This window comes from Narcine bancroftii, chromosome 6, assembly GCF_036971445.1.
Source record: "Narcine bancroftii isolate sNarBan1 chromosome 6, sNarBan1.hap1, whole genome shotgun sequence".
Taxonomy (NCBI): Eukaryota; Metazoa; Chordata; class Chondrichthyes; order Torpediniformes; family Narcinidae; genus Narcine; species Narcine bancroftii.
In genome coordinates this window covers 127,127,090-127,150,025 of record NC_091474.1, presented here as the reverse complement: position 1 = coordinate 127,150,025, position 22,936 = coordinate 127,127,090, and the positions used below count along the sequence as shown (strand labels likewise).

At 44.1% G+C, this 22,936-nt stretch overlaps 1 protein-coding gene and 1 long non-coding RNA gene across 6 annotated transcripts in view; one reads left to right on the top strand and one right to left on the bottom strand.

The window, feature by feature from the left end:
- Positions 1-22,936, bottom strand: part of shprh (SNF2 histone linker PHD RING helicase) — a 116,186-nt gene that overhangs the window by 31,958 nt on the left and 61,292 nt on the right. For all 5 annotated transcript variants that reach the window (XR_011340291.1, XR_011340290.1, XR_011340289.1 and 2 more), the window contains exons 18-20: positions 14,896-15,038; positions 2,180-2,353; positions 60-122 (exon numbers count right to left, since the gene is read on the bottom strand). Coding sequence is in view for 2 of the 5 variants with exons in the window: in XM_069886034.1 (XP_069742135.1) it covers positions 60-122; positions 2,180-2,353; positions 14,896-15,038 (380 nt within the window). In the remaining 3 variants the exon portion in view is untranslated. The remainder of the gene's footprint in view (positions 1-59; positions 123-2,179; positions 2,354-14,895; positions 15,039-22,936) is intronic.
- LOC138736466 (uncharacterized) overlaps positions 8,370-22,936 on the top strand; it is a 43,006-nt gene continuing 28,439 nt past the window's right edge. Inside the window, exons 1-2 of the long non-coding RNA XR_011340292.1 lie at positions 8,370-8,495; positions 14,970-15,079. This is a non-coding gene — a long non-coding RNA (uncharacterized lncRNA). The remainder of the gene's footprint in view (positions 8,496-14,969; positions 15,080-22,936) is intronic.

Here is a 22,936-nt window from a genome sequence, read left to right as displayed (position 1 = left end):
TATGGGCAAAATTCTTGAAGAATTTGAAGAGTATTATTCCTGTCCAGTTAAATACTTGCCTGTGTGAGAAAAGCTTGGATTCGTACTCTGTAAATAGTTCATCTGCCTTACAAAATTGGCAACTACAAAAACAAAAGAAATAATGAGGAATTTGTTAGTATTTCCTTCTGAATGGAAAGAGCATGAACAACTGGATAAACAACAGCACAATGCTGCTTATCTCCTTTGGATACACCAAAATGCAGTGAGACATCATCAGCATTAAATCTCTGAAATAAAATCCTAAAAAACTTAAAATATTGTGACTACAAGAGCAGGTTACACTCCGAGTAGCCAGTGACAAGTAACTGCCTCCCTGATTCCCAAAAGCCTTTCCACCACTTACAAGGCAAGATTCAGGTGTGTGATGGAATACTCTCCCTGGATTTCCTCTGCACAATTAACACCCATGGAACTGAAAATCTTCGCACAGCAACACACCTAATTAGCGTTCCATTCACTAACCTACATTTTCACTCCCTCTGTCAACTGTGCAGAGGCTGTAGTGCACATTACCTAAAAATCCAGCTAGGACTTCACTGATATGTCAGCCTAAATGTGTATAAACTAATATCTAGTCAGGTAAGAAGTATAGGGAATAGTTTGAACATCATCATCTGCTACTCTAAATTGTGTATTGAAATAGATCCATAGTACCAGACAATATTACAGCACAGGCCCCTTCGGCTCTTCTAATCTGCGGCGAACCATTTTCTGCCTGGTCCCACTGATCTGCATCTAGTCCATGCCATCCATATCTCTCCCATCCATGTACACATCCAATTTTTAATTGTTAAAACTGAACCCATATTCAACACTTCAGCTGGCAGCTCATTCCATACTCCCACCACTCTCTGTGTGAAGGTTCCCCTTCATGATCCCCCTAAACTTTACCCCTTTCACCCTTAACCCATGTCCCTTAACTCATGTTTGTATCTCACCTAACTGGAAAAAGCCTATCAACATTTACTGTCTATCCCTCCCATAATTTTAAATACCTCCATCAAATCTCCAGGAAATAAAGTCCTAACCTGTTTAACCTTTCCCTGTAACTCAGTTCCTGAAGTCCAGGCAGCATCCTAGTAAATCTTCTTGGTACTCTTTCTATCCTATTGACAATTTTCCTGTAGTTAGGTGACCAAAACTGCACACAATACCCAAATTTGGCCTTACCCATGTCTTATACAACTTTACCATAAAATCCCAACTCCTATACTCAATTGTTCGATTTATGAAGGCCAACATGCCAAAATCGCTCGACAATGATGCCACTTTCAGGGAATTATGTATCGGTATTCCCAGATCCCTCTGTTCTACCTCACTCCTCAGTGCCCTACCATTTATCTTGTATATCCTTTCTTGGTTTATCCTTCCAAAATGCAACACCTCATATTTGACTACATTAAATTTCATCTGCCATTTTTCAGCCCATTTTTACAGCTGGTCCAGATCCTTCTGCAAGCTTTGAAAACCTTCCTCACTGTCCACAACTCCTCCAATCTTCGTGTCATTTGCAAACTTGCTGATCCAATTTACCACATTATCATCCAGATCATTGATATAGACAACAAACAACAATGGTTCCAGGACCGATCCCTGATGCACACCACTAGTCACAGGCCTCCAATCGGAGAAGCAATCATCCTCCACAACTCTCTGGCTTCTCCTGTCCAGACATTGTTGAATCCACTTTACTACTTCACCATGAATACCGAGCATCTGAACCTTCCTGACTAACTTCCCATGTGGGACCTTGTCAAAGACTTTACTAAAGTCCACGTCAACAATATCCACAGCGTTTCCTTCATCAACTTGCCTAGTAACCTCTTCAAAAAACTACAAGATTGGTTAAACACGATCTACCACGCACAAAGCTATGTTGACAGTCCCTAATCAGTCCTAGCTATCCAAATACTTGTACCTCCAATCTCTTAGAACACCTTCAAATAATTTACCTACTGCTGACATCAGGCTCACTGGCCTATCATTTCCAGTGTTACTTTTGGAGCTTTTTTTAAATAACAGAACAACATAAGTTATATCCCCCACCCCAAAATATCATTCTACATTTACGTAGAATTATATAAGCCACCCATATACAACTATCATATCGTGTTTTCCCATATAGAATGATACCCACTTGTTCAGCGGAAATCGGACAGGGCGAAGATGGCACATTGTGGCGATCCGAATTTCTTCTTGAGATGGAGGGCCTACCAGGTTCTTAATAGAGTCTTGCACCGCCTTTTGGGATTTCTTTAATTCTTCAATATTCACTGTTAGTAAAAACTGAAGGCCTCTGCAGTCCCGGAATCTGGATGTCACAGTTAATTGTCATCAACATGTGTACTGATCAACGATTTAGAAAAACATTGTTAGAATCATACAGCAGGGAATCAGGCCCTTTTAGATCACATTGTGATGTTAATTAAAGAAAGTGTCTACTCAGCGGCAGTGAGTTAAACAATTTTAAATATAGCATATGTATATACCAGTTATGAATATTAAATGACAGTTAAATATTGCAGTCAGTAGTCACGCTATATTGAGTTGGCGTAGTGGTTAGTGTAATGCCTTTACAGCACCAGCAATCTGGACTGTGGTTCGAATACTGCGCTTCTGTAAGGAGTTTGCATGTTCTAGCCATGTCTGGGTGGGTTTTCCCCAAGGGCTCTGGTTTCCTCCCACTGATTGAAACTTACCGGGGGTGTAGGTTAATTGGGGGTAAATTGAGCAGCATGGGCTTATGGGCCGAAATGGCCTGTAACCGTGCTGTATGTTTAAAAATTTAAAAGATTAACATGTGAATGTGTAGCACAGAGTTCTTATGGCTACTGAATTTTCAGTGCATCATGTAGATGAATTTCAGTACATTTATTGCAGTTAGCAGTTATGATCCAGTGGAATAATTTGTAAAGTTTTGCCATGCTTATTAATAAAGGGTCAATTGGAAAAGTTTTGGAGTAGCAATTAACAGGGTTTGAGTGCATTAATTATACAAGTTTTGATTTACTGGTTAATAAAATTCTAGTGAATCCAAAGAAAAAAATTATGTGGCTGTTTGAGAGATCTTGGAGTTTTTCATTGGATTTTACACTCTATGACAAACTATTCAATGATCCAGCTACTTACTGCAGAAAAAAAATCTAAGAAACACTATCCTCGCTTGTGTTTAAAATTTAAATTTCCTTGACCCTTTGTCAATGTTTTCTCAAACAACGAAACACTCCTTTCCCACTCACTTCAAAATTGCAATAACTTTAAAAACCTTAATACTATATACCTACTAATTTATGAAATTGAATAAGTCAATGCTATTTTTAAAATTAATATTGTGTGGCGGTGCACTCTCTCATGGCAAACTGGCCCCATCCGTAACGCCACGTGGCGGGACAGCCATAGGAAGATGGCGCGGTCAGGGTTTCCCCCGCCTCAAGTCTCCTGCCCGGCGCGCGCCTGGGGGAGCGATTGTGATGTTACAATGCACAAGATGACTGAGCTCATGCTGCCCTTAAAAGGGCGCGTGCTGAATTTAAATAGAAACAGTCACTAACGACTTTCAATGTGGTGGCTGAGTCTTCCTTGGGTGTGTCCAGCACTACATTGGTGACCCTGTTGAGCCCAGATGCCTCTCTAGTCTCAAGAACATGGTTCTGGCAGAGATCAACGCTGTTGCCATCAAATTGCCCCCCTTCTGGACCCATCGCCTATGTACGTGGTTTGGGCAGGCGGAGGCGCAATTTCAACCGAGGAACATTTCAGCAGACACCACAATGTCCCACCATGCAAGTCTTCTCCAAGGTCGATCTGGTGCGGGGTTATCATCAGATCCCGGTCCACCCCGAGAACATCGGCAAGATGGCGATCATCACCCTCTTTGGCCTCTTTGAATTCCTGCGTATGCCTTTCGGCCTCAAGAACGTGGCCCAGACATTTCAGCGCCTCATGGAGGCAGTGGGTAGAGACTTGAATTTGTGTTTATCTACCTGGACAATATCCTCATCACCAGCTGCAACAGTGAAGAGCACATGGCCCACCTCCGTACCCTGTTTGCCCGACTGGTGGAGTTTGGCCTCATGGTCAATGTGGCCAAGTGCCAGTTTGGCAAGCAGACGTTGCAGTTCCTGGGGCAAACCATCTCAGCAGCAGGGGCTGCCCCAGCGCCAGAGAAGGTCGCGGCCATCCAGCGGTTCCCCAAGCCAACACCCTCAAGGGCCTGCAGGAGTTCGTGGGGATGGTGAATTTTTATCTTCGGTTCATCTCCAGTGGTGCCCGCACCATGCGACCGCTGTTCGCGTTGATCACCACTAAGGAGAAAGTCCTGACCTGGTTGGAGGAGGTAGAGAGTGCCTTTGCTACAGCAAAGGAGGCCCTCACCAATGCAACTCTACTGGTGCACCCGCGCCCGGAGGCACTCGGGGCTCTCGGTGGATGCCTCATCCACGGCAGTAGGGGGCATACTTGAGCAGTGGCTCAATGCCCGCTGGCCTTCTTTAGCAAACAGCTGTGTCTGCTGGAGCTCAAGAAAAATGCTTTTGACCAGGAGCTCCTGGCACTGTACCTAGCCATCCGGCACCTCAATACTTTCTGGAGGCAGACCCTTCACGGTGTTCATGGACCAAAAGCCCCTCACACAGGCACTCGCGAGGGCCAAAGATCCATGGTCAACTCACCAGCAACGCCACCTCTCCTACATGTCAGAATTCACCACCAACATCCGGCAAAGGGCAGGCAAAGACAACATCATGGCGGATACCCTCTCTCGTCTGGCAATCAACGCTCTCACCCCCGGCCTTGACTACACACGATTGGCACAGGCCCAGAAGTTGGACAGACAGGCATAGGCTGTCCGGACCACCATCTCTAGCCTCGAGCTGCAGGACATTCTGTTGCTCAACAGCCTGGACGTGCAGCTCTGCAACGACTCCACCGGCTTGCCGCGCCCGGTTGTCCCACCGTAGTGGAAGCCAAGGGTTTTTTTTTTAAAAACTTTATTTATTCGTTCAAAAAACAAATAATATATGACATATACAGCAATTAAACATGAACATTTTTTTATATATATAAAAAAAGAAAAGAAAAAGAAACCCCCCCCCTTCAGCCAACTCTCCTAAGGAAAGCTATAAAAAAAGAAAAAAAGAGGATATTTTAAAAAAAGTTAAATATACATATTAAAATCTAATCAATATAAATTGAAATGTAAAGATTCTGAATATAACAGCCACTTATTAATTAAAAAATTATAATTATCATGTAAAACATACATATTTTTTTCCATTATTAAACAATATTTGATCTCATTATGCCATCTATTAATATCAATCATATTTGCACGTACTAGCAATACATTTTTTCGTTACAGATAAAGCTAAATATACAAAAGCAAGCTGAAACTTATTTAATCCCAAGCCTTTCAGAGGTTGCAAACTACCCAATAAAAATACTGTTGGATCTAAAACTATTTTAATCTTATACAGATATTCTAAAAACAATTGAATTTTCTTCCAAAAAGATTGTATATGTATTCATGACCAAACAGCATGAAAAAAAGTTCCAACCATATCACCACATCTAAAACACAAATCTGATTCATTTAAACCATTTTTTTAAAAACTTTTCAGGTGTCAAATATAATTGATGTAAAAAATTGTAATTAATCATTGCATAACATGCATTTATCAATCTAGTTACACTATCATAACAGATATCTAACCAATCCTCTTCAGACAAAATAAAACCAATATCCGCTTCCCATTTACTTTTAGATCTATCCCAATCTTTTTTATCCATACCATCCTGTAATATTTGATACATAAATGAAATATAACCCTTCTCTGGTACCTTCATAAGAAAAGTCTCAAATTTAGTCATTTTAGGTAAAATCATCTCTCTACCAAATATACATTTTACCAAAGATCGAATTTGATAATAAAGTAAAGAATTCTTATCAATACCAAAATCTTCCCTCATCTGATTAAAAGATAAAAACTTACCCTCTTTAAAACAATCTCCCAAATTTTTCACACCTTTAAATCTCCAATGCAATAAACTTTGATTATGTATTGAAAAAGAAATAAGTTGATTATTATACAATGGAGTCAAAGTCAATAATTTACCCCAAGAACCTATCATTTCATTTTTCTTTATCCATAACTTCATTAAATGTTTTAGTATAGGCACATTATATTGTTGTAACAAATTCATATTCCACCTAAACAAAAATTGACGGGGTACTGAACTTTAAGATCAGCCATGATCTCGTTGAATGGCGGAGCAGGCTCGAAGGGTCGAATGACCTACTCCTGCTCCTATCTTCTATGTTTCTATGTTTCAAATTCAGAAATACTTGCCATCTCAATTTTAGCCCAACTAGGAGGCCATACCAAATCCATCAATGAACTAATAAACTTAAGTTGGGCTGCCTCATAATAATTTTTTTAATGTGGTAAACGTAATCCCCCTAACTCATATTTCCAAGTTAATTTATTCAAAGCTATTCTCGAAAATTTACCTCTCTATAAAAACTCCCTAACTATTTTATTCACATCTCGAAAAAATTTTTTATCAAGTAAATACGGAATAGATTTAAACAAATATTGCATATGCGGAAAGATATTCATCTTAATTGTATTTATCCTTCCCATTAAATTAATAGGTAAATCTTTCCATTTAATCAAATCAATTTTAATTTTTTTCATTAACAGAGCATAATTTAATTTATATAAAGATTGATAATTAACATTCAAAATTATACCCAAATATTTAATTCGATCAGTCCACTTCAAATTAATAATATTCTTATAAATTGAATAATCTCCTTCACTTACCAGTAATATTTCACTTTTTTCCCCAATTAACTTTATATCCAGAAAGACATCCATATTGTATTAAACATTCCTTCAAATGCAAAAGTGACTGAACTGAGTCTATTAAATACACCAATACATCATCAGCAAATAAATTAATTTTATACTCCTCATATAAAACTTTCATACCTTGTATCTGTGTATTTTGTCTCATCAACTGTGCTAAAGGTGGAAACCAAAGGTTTTCAGCTTAGTTCACGACCTAGCTCACTCCTCGGTGAAGACTTAGGTATGAATGGTGGCAGAGCAGCTTGTGTGGCACAGGCTCAAAAAGGAGGTGGCCGAGATGGCGAGGAACTGCACCAGGTGCTAGGCCTCCCAGGTCCAACGGCATACGCAAGCCCCAATCCAGCAATTCGACCCGGCGGTACGGAGATTTCAGCACATCCACGTTGATGTCTTAGGCCCCCTGCTGGTGTCCAGAGAAGCACGCTACCTTCTCACAATAGTCAATTGGACTACGAGACGGCCAGAGGCCATTCCTATCAAAGAGGCTTTCGCAGAGACGTGCGCCAGGAACCTAGTCAGTCATTGGATCGTTAGGTTCGGTGTCCCAGCGTACATCACCAGTGACAGGGCCACCTAGTTCACCTCCGCACTCTGGGCTCAGCTGGCAAACCTCTTGGGGGTTAAACTCCACCACACCACAGCCTACCACCCGCAAGCAAATGGTTTGGTGGAGAGGTTTCATCGTCATATGAATTCAGCCCTCGTGGCTTGCCTCACCATCCCAGGCTGGGCAGATGAACTGCCCTGGGTCCTCCTCGGCAGCAGAACAGCACTCAAGGAGGACCTACAGTTGTCTTCTGTGGAGCTAGTCTATGGCACACCACTCTCACTACCCGGTGAGTTCTTTGGCCCAGAGCCTAACGTCACGTCCGAGCATGCGAACCTTTTGGCAGATCTCCGTAAGAAACTATCCTCACTAGCCCCCCCACCTCCCTTGCATTATGGCGTCCAGCCGACACATCGTCCCAAAGAGCTGGACTCGGTGGAATTTGTATTTGTTCGGCGTGGCCCACATATGGCACCTTTACGTCTGTACAAAGGTCCATACAAGGTCCTCCAGCAGTCCAGCAGGACTTCCACTTTGGACATAGGGGGTAAAGACTAACTTTTCACCATGGACCGTTTGAAGGCGATGTACTGAGACCTATCACGGCCAGTGCAGACGGCCAAGCCCAAACACCAGGGCCTCCCGCCCAAGTGGCAAGATGCGTAGCCGGTTCTGGTGGGGGTTGTGTGGCGGTGCACTCTCTCATGGCGAACCGGTCCCTTGTGTAACGCCACATGGTGGGGCAGCCATGGGAAGATGGTGCTGTCAGGGTTTCTCCCTGCCTCAAGTCTCCTGCCCAGCGCGCGCCTGGGGGAGCAATTATGATGTCACAATGCACGAGGTGACTGAGCTCATGCTGCCCTTAAAAGGGCATGTGCTGAATTTGAATAAAAACAGTCATTAATGACTTTCAATGTGGTGGCTGAGTCTTTCTTTGCTGTGTCCAGCACTACAAAATCAAGAAAAAGGGGAAAGCATGTCCATTAAAATGAGGGCGAGGCAAGACAAGTTACAGCGTCAAAGAGAAATACAAGGCATTAACTTACTAATTTGATATTTACATAGCGGATAATAAGGACTAAATATTGGAACTGAAGAATTTAAGAATAAGCCCCCATGCACTGCCATATTCAGGAGGCATTTGCTGGATTTAATTTCTAATAAGACTTACGATGACCAAATCTCCAACACCTAATATTTCCCACACCAAAAGTACTGGGAAATTTGTGAGAACGTTTAGGATGACCTTGTCATAATCTTCTAAAGCTCATTAAATTCAGGAATTTGACTGTATTAAAGGTACAATTGACCTTGTTTAACACCAGCTTTGGAGAAGTCACTGTAATTTGTTATCAGCATTAATCAACACAGTATCTTAAAACATTGCAGCATCAGGAGTGGGTGCTGAAATGTAGATTGTGGAGGGCCATGTGCCTCTCTGTGTGGAATCTGGTGGGAATGTGGATTGTGGAGGGTCATGCGCCTCTCTGTCTGGAACCTAGAAGTCCCATCGCCTGCCAATCAAGGTTGGACTTTGCCCACCCATTAGTGCAGACCTGACCACTGGCCCCTTTAATCACCTAGTGATTACCTGGGCCAGACCCGCCAAATGACTGTACTATAAAGCCCTCTTTCTTTGCTCTTCAGTCCTGAGACAAGTCCTGCTTCACTCCAGGTCACGAACCATGGACAATGCCAGAAAAGCCATTGGGAAGGTGTGCACTACACAAGGATTGGGACTGTTAGTCAGCATTGGAGCCATGCCCACATTAGACATGGAACAGAGGATAGTGTATTGTAGTCCTTGGTTGTTATAAGTCTTTACACAGTTGCTAGTAGTGTCAAATCCGACGTGGCTGGGTTGTACTGTGTTTGTATGAGTGTAAGCAGTTGCAAGTATCAGTAGTGTTAAGACCAACGTGACTGATTATTCTATGTTCTGTGACTGAGAGTATTAGTGTGTGTGTGTTATCTCTGTTGCAATCCCCTTACATGTGTTTTAATGAATATCCTTCCTCTGCTCAGCCTATGTTCAGACTCGTTGCTCTTTGAACTCACCAAACTTTTCCCTTCCCACACAACAGATGCCCACATTGAAACACTGGTCTGGCTAGGAGTTGAATGCCAGCCAATACTCATGTTGCCTTATTGGCAGGTGGACAGTAAACACAAGCCTTGGCAGCCACACCCCAACTCCAAAAATGACAAAAAGTAAAATCACCTGATTTCTCTCACAGAAGGAACAGTTCTGATGGAAAAACAAACCCTTAACCAGGAATCAGGATTAGGGTTAAGTGGATTTAATGACTTTTTAAAAAAATATGGTGGTTCAACTCATTATTGAAAACATGCTAAAAATAAGAGGCAGATGACAGAAATCTTTTTGCATAAAATCAATTGGTGGATTAACACTCACACCAAAATAAAATTGGACATTAGTCACAGAAAAGTGTTAAATACTCTTGAATGAATGAAAGTTTGATTGCTGGTAAGTACTCCAGTTTAACAATTCTGGTTGACCTGATTTACATATTTTAGCTTGCAATCTATGATAACTTTAGTGATTTTGGGATTGTGATAGTACAGATTCTATCACCAATGTGTATATGTACATATGTACAGATGGTAGTGTAGGATGACTGTGATTGGCTGAGAGTGTAGCCACACCTACTGGCAGGTCTTAAAGGATTGCCCCTAGCCAGACTAGGTCATTCTGGACTGGTCAACCTACTTGTGATATGCCTTGGTTTGGATCAACAAGTCTTTGGTTCTTTCGACGCGTATTACAGGGATCCATGAATAAATATTAATGGAAAGACACAAAATAAAATTAAAAGTGGAATGTTGACCTTCATCGCAAGATTTGCTGCAAAGTCAATGTGTAGAAGATATAAGAATTTAAGAACTAGGAGCAGGAACAGACCACATTGTTATTCAGGCATGCTCTGCCATGACTTGTCTTCTTTTGGCCTTCATTTTCCTGCCTGGCCCCGTGACCCTTGTCTAAACCATTTTTCGATATATTCAATGACCCAGCCTCCAAAGCTCTTTATAGTGTCTCAAAATATTCAGCCCCCCGAGAGGAGAAATTCCTTTTCATTTCACTCTTAAACATTCAATGCCTTCTTCTTTGGCTTGGCTTCGCGGACGAAGATTTATGGAGGGGGTAAAAAGTCCACGTCAGCTGCAAGCTCGTTTGTGGCTGACAAGTCCGATGCGGGACAGGCAGACACGGTTGCAGCGGTTGCAGGGGAAAATTGGTTGGTTGGGGTTGGGTGTTGGGTTTTTCCTCCTTTGCCTTTTGTCAGTGAGGTGGGCTCTGCGGTCTTCTTCAAAGGAGGTTGCTGCCTGCCAAACTGTGAGGCGCCAAGATGCACGGTTTGAGGCGTTATCAGCCCACTGGCGGTGGTCAATGTGGCAGGCACCAAGAGATTTCTTTAGGCAGTCCTTGTACCTTTTCTTTGGTGCACCTCTGTCACGGTGGCCAGTGGAGAGCTCGCCATATAACACGATCTTGGGAAGGCGATGGTCCTCCATTCTGGAGACGTGACCCATCCAGCGCAGCTGGATCTTCAGCAGCGTGGACTCGATGCTGTCGACCTCTGCCATCTCGAGTACTTCGACGTTAGGGATGAAAGCGCTCCAATGGATGTTGAGGATGGAGCGGAGACAACGCTGGTGGAAGCGTTCTAGGAGCCGTAGGTGGTGCCGGTAGAGGACCCATGATTCGGAGCCGAACAGGAGTGTGGGTATGACAACGGTTCTGTATACGCTTATCTTTGTGAGGTTTTTCAGTTGGTTGTTTTTCCAGACTCTTTTGTGTAGTCTTCCAAAGGCGCTATTTGCCTTGGCGAGTCTGTTGTCTATCTCATTGTCGATCCTTGCATCTGATGAAATGGTGCAGCCGAGATAGGTAAACTGGTTGACCGTTTTGAGTTTTGTGTGCCCGATGGGGATGTGGGGGGGCTGGTAGTCATGGTGGGGAGCTGGCTGATGGAGGACCTCAGTTTTCTTCAGGCTGACTTCCAGGCCAAACATTTTGGCAGTTTCCGCAAAGCAGGACGTCAAGCGCTGAAGAGCTGGCTCTGAATGGGCAACTAAAGCGGCATCGTCTGCAAAGAGTAGTTCACGGACAAGTTTCTCTTGTGTCTTGGTGTGAGCTTGCAGGCGCCTCAGATTGAAGAGACTGCCATCCGTGCGGTACCGGATGTAAACAGCGTCTTCATTGTTGGGGTCTTTCATGGGTTGGTTCAGCATCATGCTGAAGAAGATTGAAAAGAGGGTTGGTGCGAGAACACAGCCTTGCTTCACGCCATTGTTAATGGAGAAGGGTTCAGAGAGCTCATTGCTGTATCTGACCCGACCTTGTTGGTTTTCGTGCAGTTGGATAATCATGTTGAGGAACTTTGGGGGACATCCGATGCGCTCTAGTATTTGCCAAAGCCCTTTCCTGCTCACGGTGTCGAAGGCTTTGGTGAGGTCAACAAAGGTGATGTAGAGTCCTTTGTTTTGTTCTCTGCATTTTCTTGGAGCTGTCTGAGGGCAAAGACCATGTCAGTAGTTCCTCTGTTTGCGCGAAAGCCGCACTGTGATTCTGGGAGAATATTCTCGGCGACACTAGGTATTATTCTATTTAGTAGAATCCTAGCAAAGATTTTGCCTGCAATGGAGAGCAACGTGATTCCCCTGTAGTTTGAGCAGTCTGATTTCTCGCCTTTGTTTTTGTACAGGGTGATGATGGTGGCATCACGAAGATCCTGAGGCAGTTTTCCTTGGTCCCAACAAAGCTTGAAAAACTCATGCAGTTTGGCATGCAGAGTTTTGCCGCCAGCCTTCCAGACCTCTGGGGGGATTCCATCGATACCTGCTGCTTTGCCACTTTTCAGTTGTTCGATTGCCTTATATGTCTCATCCAGGGTGAGAACCTCATCCAGCTCTAGCCTTAGGGGCTGTTGAGGGAGCTGGAGCAGGGCGGAATCTTGGACTGAGCGGTTGGCACTGAAAAGAGATTGGAAGTGTTCTGACCATCGGTTGAGGATGGAGATCTTGTCGCTGAGGAGGACTTTGCCGTCTGAGCTGCGCAGCGGGCTTTGGACTTGGGGTGAGGGGCCGTACACAGCCTTTAGAGCCTCGTAGAAACCCCTGAAGTCGCCAATGTCCACGCTGAGCTGGGTTCGTTTGGCGAGGCTAGTCCACCACTCATTTTGGATCTCCCGGAGTTTGCGCTGAAGATGGCTGCATGCGTGACGGAAGGCTTGTTTCTTCTCTGGACAGGACGGCTTTGTAAGGTGAGCCTGGTGGGCAGCTCGCTTCTTTGCCAGCAGCTCCTGGATTTCCTGGCTGTTTTCGTCAAACCAGTCCTTGTTTTTCCTGGAGGAGAAGCCCAGTACCTCTTCAGTGGATTGCAGTATGGTAGTCTTCAACTGATCCCAGAGGGTTTCAGGGGACGGGTCCGTGAGGTGGGTTGCATCGTCGAGCTTTGCTTTGAGGTTTGCCTGGAAGTTTCCTCTCGCTTCGTCTGACTGCAGGTTTCCAACATTGAACCTCTTTCTGGGGGCTTTATTGTTCCTGGGCTTTGGCTTGAAGTGAAGGTTGAGCTTGCAGCGAACCAGCCGGTGGTCAGTGTGGCATTCCGCGCTAGGCATGACCCTGGTGTGGAACACATCTCGTTTGTCACTTTCTCGCACCAGGATGTAGTCCAGGAGGTGCCAGTGTTTGGATCGGGGATGCATCCAGGTGGTCTTAAGGCTGTCCCTCTGCTGAAAAAGGGTGTTTGTAATGACAAGCCGCTGTTCTGCGCAGAGCTCCAACAGGAGGTGCCCATTGTCGTTGCACTTACCTTAGCCAGAAGCTAAAAGCCCTAGTTCAAGATTCAGCCACCAGAGGAAATGTCCTCTTCACAAGCCTCCTTAGGATCTTAAGATTTCAACTCCTTCTGCATTTCCACGTTCAGCCTTAGTTTCCATTCCAGGTCATCCAAGATGTTTTCCTTCTTCCACCAATGTAGCTTCCCCTCTACCACCATTAACTCAGCCCTTATCCACATCTCCTCCAATTCCTGCACATCTGCCCTGGCTCCTTCTGCCCTAAACACAACAAGAACAGGATTCCCCTTGACTTCACCTCCCCCCACCAGCCTCTGCATCCCACATATTATCCTCCACAATTTCCACCACCTACAACATTATCCTACTACCAGACACATCACCCCTCTCTGCCTTTGGCAGGAGCTACTTCCTTGGTGACTATATCCTTCCCACTAATCATCCCCTTGGCACCTACCCTTGTGACCGCAAGAAATCCCACTCTTACGTCCACTCCTCCTTCACCAACTATTTCAATACCGCACCGCACTCCCACATGTCTGTCCATGGCCTCATGCACTGCCAAACCAGGGCCACACATAAATTGGAGGAACAACACCTAATATTCCATCTGGGAACTCTCCCACTGGATGGCATTATCACTGATTTCTCTGGTTTCTGCTAGACCACTTACCATTCTCCCCTATCCCTCTGTCTCCTTTCCTCCAGCTCTCCACCCCCTTCCCTCTCCATTTACAGAGTTATATCCCCCTCTCCTTGTTTTCCCTTGCCTTCCCTCCCTTATCCACCTATTACCTCTTGCCTGTTGGCCTGTGCCCCTCTCCCCACCATTTTATGCAGGCACCTGCCTTCATTTTGTACATACCTTGATGAAGGGCTCAAGCCCAAAAAGTTGGTTATGTATCTTTATCTTTGCTGGTCTGTGTAACCTGCTGAGTTTCTCCTGCATTGTGTTTTTAATTTGGACAAGTGTGAGGTGTTGCACTTTGGAAAGGTCAAACGTCAGGGCAATATATACAGTTAATGGCAGGACTCTTCAAAGCTATGACAAGAGAGTGTACAAAGGCTGAAAAGAAACCTGATAGAGATTTACAAAATTATCAGAGGCATTAATAGGATAGACAGTCAGAAGCTTTTCCCAAGGTGCCAATGTCATATACTAGAAGACGTTCATTTAAGTTGGGGAGCAGTGATGGGGGGAGACAGCGGGGGGAGGTTTAGGAGGTGTGCAGGGCAAATTTTTCCCCCATATTTCAGGGAGTTGCAGGTACATGGAACCAGGATTAGTGATGGAAGCAGGTACAAAAGTAGCATTTAAGAGTTTTCTAGATAGACATGTGAATTTGCAGGGAGTGGTGGTATCACGTGCACGCTGCAGAGTTTTAGTTTAATATGGGCATCATGTCCAAACAGCCTGTTCCATGTTCTACATAGTTTGATCCCAATAGTCTCCCGAGAACCTGGTTGGGAGAATGTTATCAAATTATGAAAACAAGGGTGAATGCTTCTGGGAAATGCGAGCTTGAGCATAACATTTTAACAGCTGGCAGACAGATTTCAACCAAAGTATGAAACAAAGTGTGTTAACCTTATTTGTAAGCATACTTACTTTTCAGCCATGGAGAGCTTGCTGCCTTCTTGTTTATAGTTGAATGAGATTTCATTTTGCACTCTTGTCACCAGTTCTTCATCCAGTCCAGCCTGCTGAACACATTCAATGATTCCCAGCCACCAAGGAACTCCAGAGTGAATCTACATAAAGGATGCAAAGATGGAAGAGAAATATATTTCAGGTTTGCATGCTAAATCGTAAACTGTTCTTTCATATCAGAATGCAGAACATAGAAATCTACAACACAGTACAGGCCCATCAGTCCACAGTGTTGTGCTGGCCTAATAACCTACTCTAACAACCACCTAGAGTTTCCCCTCTGTATAACCCCCTCTGTATAACCCCCTCCATTTTTCTTGGTTCCATGTGCCCATCTAATAGTCTTTTAAAAGATCCTATTGCACCTGCATCCACCACCATTTGGCAGGTCATTCCATGCACCCACTACTCTGTGTGAAAAACTAAGTCACCACCTTTAAACACCTGGTGTTAGGCATTTCAGTCCTGGGAAAAAGCCTCTGGTCATCCACAAAATCAATGCCTCATCATCTTATACATCTCTGTCAGGTCATCCACCTGTGGTGCACTGTCGGTCAGAAGCAAACACACAAAACAAAAAGACTGTACAACAGGCTTTATTCGACGTAAACTTCCACAGAGCCAGCTGGGAGATTGTGCTGCTGTGAACTCTGAGAGCGACTTCGAAAGGGCCGGCTTAGGCTTATATCCTGGAAAGTGATTGACACCCGACCGGGTGGGGCTTGGTCCATTCAGGTTGGCTGATTGACAGCCTGCCAGGTGTTGTCTTGTCCCCATGCTCTTCTGCAGGTACAGAGGTTGCCCCGTGCAGTAGGCTAGTGGTGTACCACTACATTCACCCACTTCTTTAAAATTGACCCAAGGGTGGGGGGGGGGGAAGTTGCAGTAAAGCCCCAAACATATACACATATTTACAAATTAAGACAGTCTGGCAGCTGTCGGAGTCTCTGCGACCATCACAGGACTGGCTCCTGGTCACTGGTCGGTGAGGGTGGGGGGGGGAGTGGGTGCTGGGGGCAGGGGCCGGAGTGGCTGGCATGGTGTAACACGGAGAGGTGGCCGTGGGGGCTGGGGTTAAGTCGTGTGTATCGCATTGGATGGGCAGGGGGGCGGGTTCTTCCCCCATGGTTGTAGCCAGTCCTTGGTGCCTAAGGAGATCTTGAGTGCTCCATAGTTGTTTGGGGTTGAGGGTGTGTGTCAGGCTGGCGGGGTCCTGGGCTGAAGGATGCTGTATTGTGGTGGGTGCTCCCGCTGGTGCCAGGTCCCTGGTTGAGACGGTGTCCTCCCTACCGCTGCTCAACCTAACCTAGACATAGTTGTGGTTCGTGTGTAGGAGGAATACCTGCTCGACCAGGGTTCAGCCTTGTGCGCCCGCACGTGTCTACCCGGGGACACGAGCCATGCCCGGAGGGATGTTCCCATTGCCAATCACCTGTCAAGTGATTTCAACATCCATCATGAAACACCCGAGGTCGTGGGGAATGTCCCTGGTCAGTGTGGTAGCAGCTAGAACCATCTTGGGGTCCGAGTCATCGTTCCCCGATGGTAGAGGCGAGTTGTGGCCATCAGAGTCTACTGCAGACATTGTGAGAGGTGAGTGTTGACCGGTGGTGCTCTTCGTAGTCGTGGGGTGCAGTGTGCGGTGGTTAGTGGCGTCCAGAGGCATGGGGTGCATCGGTAGGGCGGCCTGGTCAGCGCCCGCGTTGACCACGTCATCATCGCTGGAGGACTGGGGGGCCTCTGTAATAGTGGTGTCTGCACCTGTCTGGCCCTAGATGGCGGCACCATGTGGGAGGGTGAGACATGACCAGCCTTCATCCCATGGCTGCGCTCAGTGTGTCGGGGGAAATGATGTCACACCGCTGGCTGTCGGGGAGGGCGGCGTCGTCACGGCCAGCGGAAGTGACGTCATTCCAAAGACCAGAAGTGACATCGTTGTAGTCTTTGGTGGGCAGTGTTGGCAAGAGTTGGGCCAGGCGCATGGCGTGCACACGGTGATTGTTGCCAGCTAGGCTAGAAGTTGGGTCGCTGGAACTGGGGAGGCCGGAAGTGGCCGTGGGAGCAATGGCGCCGCCTGGGAATCGCATGTGGTGGGGGCTGTGAGAGAGGTGGGGGGGAGATCATAGAGGGCCACTAAACTGCCGGCTGGCTTTGAGAGGCCTACCTTCGTGAAGTGGCCTTTCTTGCCGCATCTCGAGCAATACTGGGTTTTGGCCGGGCAGTTTTGGCTTGATCGATGATCAGACTCACACCAGGACCCACAGTACTTATAGGGGTGCTGGGAGCTCACAGGAGCAAGGTTTTCTTCCCCAGCTTGATCCAGGGCCACAGCAGCCGAATGTGCTGACCACGAGGAGGCCTGAGGGAGCCTGGAATCAAAAGCTTCGGTGTCCAGGGCTGCTGCCTCCAGAGTTCGGACTACCACCACTGTTTTGGCCAGTGAGTAGATATTTTCTTCCAGCAGCTTTTGCCTGGTGGCCCTCGGACATAGGCAGCCCTGATCAGCCTTTCGACCTCCCTTTATCTTATCCCGGGTTCAGCCAGACAAGGTCGGGCCAACTCATGCAGGGCTCCCAAGGAAGACTCGGCCGCCTCCCCGGGTTGTTGGGGTCGGATACTCAGGAGATACCTTGCAAAGACCACATTCGTGGGAGGTTTATACATGGTCTCAAGGGTGTTCATCGCTTCTGAGTACCCGGTGCAGTCTTTGAGAGCCTGGAAGGCTCGGGGACCCAGTTTTGATCGGAATGAGGAGTCTCTTTCAATCGGAGTCCAGGATGTTGTCGGTGTGAGCCTCAATGATCACTTCGACTGAGTGCTTCCAGATCTCGAAGCGTGTTTGTGCTTCAGGGTGGCATGGGTCAATTTCGAGGCTCCCGACACTCAGGAGCTTTTCCATAGCAGGTTTTTAAAATTTACGTCAAATAAATTGTGGTGCACTGTCAGTCAGAAGCAAACACACAAAACCAAAAGATTGTACAAAAGGCTTTATTCGACGTAAACCTCCACAGACCCAGACACGAGATTGTGCTACTGTAAACTCTGAGAGTGTCTTCGAAGGGTCGGCTCAAGCTTATATCCCAGAGGGTGATTGACACCCGACCGGGTGGGGATTGGTCCATTCAGGTTGGGTGATTGACAGCCAGCCAGGTGTTGTCTTGTCCCCATGCTCTTCTGCAGGTGCAGAGGTTTCCCCCTGCAGTAGGCCAGTGGTGTACCACCACACCACCCCATTGCTCCAAGGAGAAAAGACCGAGTTTACTCTTAGTGCTAGTCCAAACCAGGAAACATCCTTCTGAATCTCCTCTGCACACTCTCAAAAGCATCCACATCTTTCCGGTAATATTCAAAATGGGGTCTAATCAAGATCTTGTATAGCTCTAAGAACCTGAAAACTGTTCGGCCACTAATTCAACAGCATGCTCACTTCAGCAGCAGAGGAGAGAACATCCTAGATCAGGTGTTCACTAACCTCCTGGTGTGAACAAGGCTGCCCCTCGCCCCCACCTTGGTTACTTGGACAATGTATCCATCCTGCTAACTCTGGCATATAGACCACTAGCAAAACAAACAAAAGCAGATCAGTATGTAGCCAGGGGTTGGAGTACATAGCATTGCTCCAGGACTGTTTTGAGGCCATGGACTGGAGGTGTTTCAGGGAGGCAGCCACCTACAATTGCCATGTGAACATCAAGTACATGAGCTTAGTGACTGGCTACATTAGCAACTACATTGAGGGTATCATAGAGATCAAACGCTACACAACCAGGGCAAACCAGAACCATGGTTGGAATTAGAGGTATGTGCTCTTCTCAGAGCTCATGATGCTGCCTTCCGGACCGGGAACAAGATGGCACATAGATTAGCCAGGGTTGAATTCTTCTGTGCAACCCAGAAGGTAAGTGTGGGTACACACAGAAGATACATGGTCAGCTGTACATATGGCAAGGGAACAAGACTATAAATTATCACAGGTCAACCTTGCAAGTCCATTCCAGACAGAATGAACATCTTCTAGGCTCAGTTCGACAAGAAGAACAGGCTGATGATGAAGAAAGCTTCTTCTCCCCTGAAGAACAGCCCCCCTGCCTAGCCATGAGGTAAGTAGAACCCCTAAGGTGAGCCCAGATAAGGCAGCAGGACCAGACAACATACCCAGTCTGGTACTGAGTGACTATGCAGACTAATTGATGGAGGTTCTTACAGACATCTTCCACACCTTACTGTAGAAGTCCAAGGCTCGGGGACCCAGTTTTGATCGGAATGAGGAGTCTCTTTCAATCTACACCTTACTGTAGAAGTCAAGGCAGCCATCATTATCCCAGTACCAAAGAGGGCGACAGTTAACAGTTCTCATGACTTCTGCCAAGTGGCACTGACCTTCACCTTAATGAAATGCTTTGACTGGTGATGAAACACATCAAGGTGCAATTCGTAGAAGGGGGAGTCACATGATGGAGTGGTGGCCGGTAGGGGAACTCCAGTCCTCTCCAGAAAAGTAAAAAAAAGATAGAGAAAAAGCAAAGGCACAAACATAAAAATCAAAACAAAGTGAAAGTAAAAGTGTGGAGAAAATGGCAGCGAAGAAAGAGAAACCAAAAACAACGGGAAGAAAAGAAGAAGGAAAGACGTCGGGAGAAGAAGGTGAAGGCCTTACCTGTCCGAAGAGGCCCGCCGCGGAGAGAGAAGCCCGCTCCCTCAGGTCAGTGGAAGTCCCAGGCTCGGGACTACAAAAATGGCTCGCAGAGCTGAGTAAAAGTGCGCAATGCGCATGAAAAAAAACACACTGACGGGAGGGGGAAACAGCTGCGGAGTCAATCTCCACAGCTGAGAGAGACACCTGCAGCACAGCAGCAGGTGCAGAACACAGACAATAACGACAACATGAAAGAAGAGGGTAAAAAGAAAACAAGGAAACAACAGATGGTCAATCCAGAGGAAGAAGAAGAAGAACAGAAGTGGAAGAAAAAGAGAAAGGCAAGACAATGGATGTATCTTTTTTTAAAGAATATATGGAATCAGTGAAAGAATGCCAATTACAAGAATTTAATGAGATAAAAAGAAGAATTAAGAATGCAGAAGAAAAAATGAATAAAATGGAAATGGCCATATCAGAGAAAGGAAAAAGAGTGGAAAATATGGAAGAACGAGAAACAATTGTAGAAATGGAAGTAGAAGACTTAAAAGAGAAATTAGAAGAATCTAATAAAAAAGTTAAAGAGGCACAGGAGCTGTTAGCTCAGAAGATAGATATAATAGAAAACTATAATAGAAGAAATAATATAAAGATAGTGGGCCTTAAGGAAGATGAAGAAGGCAAGAATATGAGAGAATTTATAAAAGATTGGATCCCCAGGGTCCTGGGAAGACCAGAATTACAGGAAGAAATGGAAATAGAGAGGGCACATAGAACTTTAGCCCCGAAACCACAACCGCAGCAAAAACCAAGATCCATTTTAGTAAAATTCTTAAGATATACAACAAGAGAAAATATATTGGAGAAAGCAATGAAGAAAGTAAGAGAGGACAAAAAGCCACTGGAATATAAAGGTCAAAAAAATTTTTTCTATCCAGACATAAGTTTTGAACTCCTGAAAAAGAGGAAGGAGTTCAATACAGCAAAAACGATCTTATGGAAAAAAGGATATAAATTTATGTTAAAGTACCCAGCGGTACTTAAAATAGTTATTCCAGGGCAACAAAACAGACTATTCTCGGATCCAGAGGAAGCAAGGAAATTTGCAGAACAACTACAAAACGAGCAGAGAGATGAAGACATGTAATGAGAATAAAAATGACCACGAACTATATGTATGTGTGTAAAGAGGTATATGTGTGTATATATATAGTGTGTATACATGAATGTATCCGTATTTAGAGGAAAATATATAGAGTATAGACAAGAATTAATAAGGGAGGGAAAGGGAAAAGAGGGAATAAGGAGGGAATTAAAAGAGTGACCTTTGTTACATATGAAAATTGAAATCTTTTCTGGGGGGGGCTGGGTGGGGAGGAGTTATGGTCACTACAAAATCAGTTGACATTTGCGAGTGAATTCGCAAATCCAAATGGAGAGGGGAGATGTGGTTGCCCGACAAGGGATAAAGGGCAACTCAGGAGGGGGAGGGGAGAATGGGGGTTAAAGAAGTTTTAAATAGGAGAATAAGGAAAATGTTTGATGTTTTAGAAATGTTGTCTTATAAATTGTTCAAAACAAGAAAGCAGAAATGGATAAGAAGGAAAGGTGATGATAGAGAAACGGAAAGGGAAGATAAACAAAGTATGAAATGGCTACGCTGAACTATATGACTTTAAATATTAATGGAATACATAACCAAATTAAAAGGAAGAAACTGCTAAATTTACTGAAAAAAGAAAAAATTGATATAGCATTTGTGCAAGAAACACATTTAACTGAATTGGAGCACAAGAAATTAAAGAGAGATTGGGTAGGACACGTAACAGCAGCGTCGTATAATTCAAAAGCAAGAGGAGTAGCTATATTAATTAGTAAAAATGTGCCAATTAAAATAGAAGAGGAAATAATAGATCCAGCAGGGAGATATGTAATGATAAAATGTCAGATATATTCAGAGTTTTGGAATCTACTCAATGTATATTCACCTAACGAAGAAGATCAAAAGTTTATGGAAGATATTTTTTTGAAGATAGCAGATACGCAAGGGAACATATTAATAGGAGGGGATTTGAACCTGAATTTGGATTCAAATATGGACAAAACTGAGAAAAAAATTAACAGAAAGAACAAAGTAACCAAATTTATAATTAAATCGATGGAAGAAATGCAACTTTTGGATATATGGAGGAAGCAACACCCAAATGAAAAGGAATATTCATATTACTCGGGTAGACATAAAACATACTCAAGAATAGACCTATTTTTGTTATCAGCTCGTATGCAAGATAGAGTAAGAAGAACAGAATATAAAGCTAGAATATTATCGGAACATTCACCCTTGATATTGACAATAGAGTTAGAGGACATCCCTCCAAGAATGTATAGATGGAGATTAAACTCCATGCTACTTAAAAGGCAGGATTTTAGAGAATTCATTGAAAGACAAATTAAAATGTACTTTGAAATAAATACGGAATCAGTGAAAGATAAATTCATACTATGGGATGCAATGAAAGCGTTCATTAGAGGGCAAATAATAAGTTACGTAACCAAGATGAAGAAGGACTATAATCAGGAAACAGAGCCGTTGGAAAGGGAAATAGTAAATATAGAAAAAGAATTAGCAATGAAGGAAGATACAACTAAAAGAAGAGAATTGGCAGATAAAAAAATAAAATATGAAACACTACAAACTTATAAGGTGGAGAAGAACATAATGAAGACAAAACAGAAATATTATGAATTAGGGGAAAAAATGCACAAAATTCTAGCATGGCAGCTTAAGACAGAACAAGCTAAGAAAATGGTATTGGCATCAAGGAAAAAAGACAAACAAATCACATATAATCCAACGGAGATCAAGGAAAACTTTAGAGAATTCTATGAACAATTATACCAAACTGAAAACGAAGGGAAAGAAGGGAAAATAGATGAATTTTTAACCAAAATTGAACTACCAAAATTACAAATAGAGGAACAAAATAATTTAACAGAACCATTTGAAATAGTAGAAATACAAGAGATAATAAAAAAATTACCAAATAATAAAACACCAGGAGAGGATGGATTCCCAATAGAATTCTATAAAACATTTAAAGATTTATTAATTCCTCCCCTCCTGGAAGTAATCAACCAGATTGATAAAACACAAAGTTTACCAGATTCATGTAAAACAGCAATAATTACAGTAATACTAAAGCAAGGGAAAGATCCACTCGCACCAGCGTCATATAGACCAATATCATTACTTAACACAGATTATAAGATAATAGCTAAACTATTAGCAAACAGATTAGCAGGGTATGTACCGAAAATGGTAAATCTAGACCAAACTGGATTTATTAAAAAAAGACGCACAAC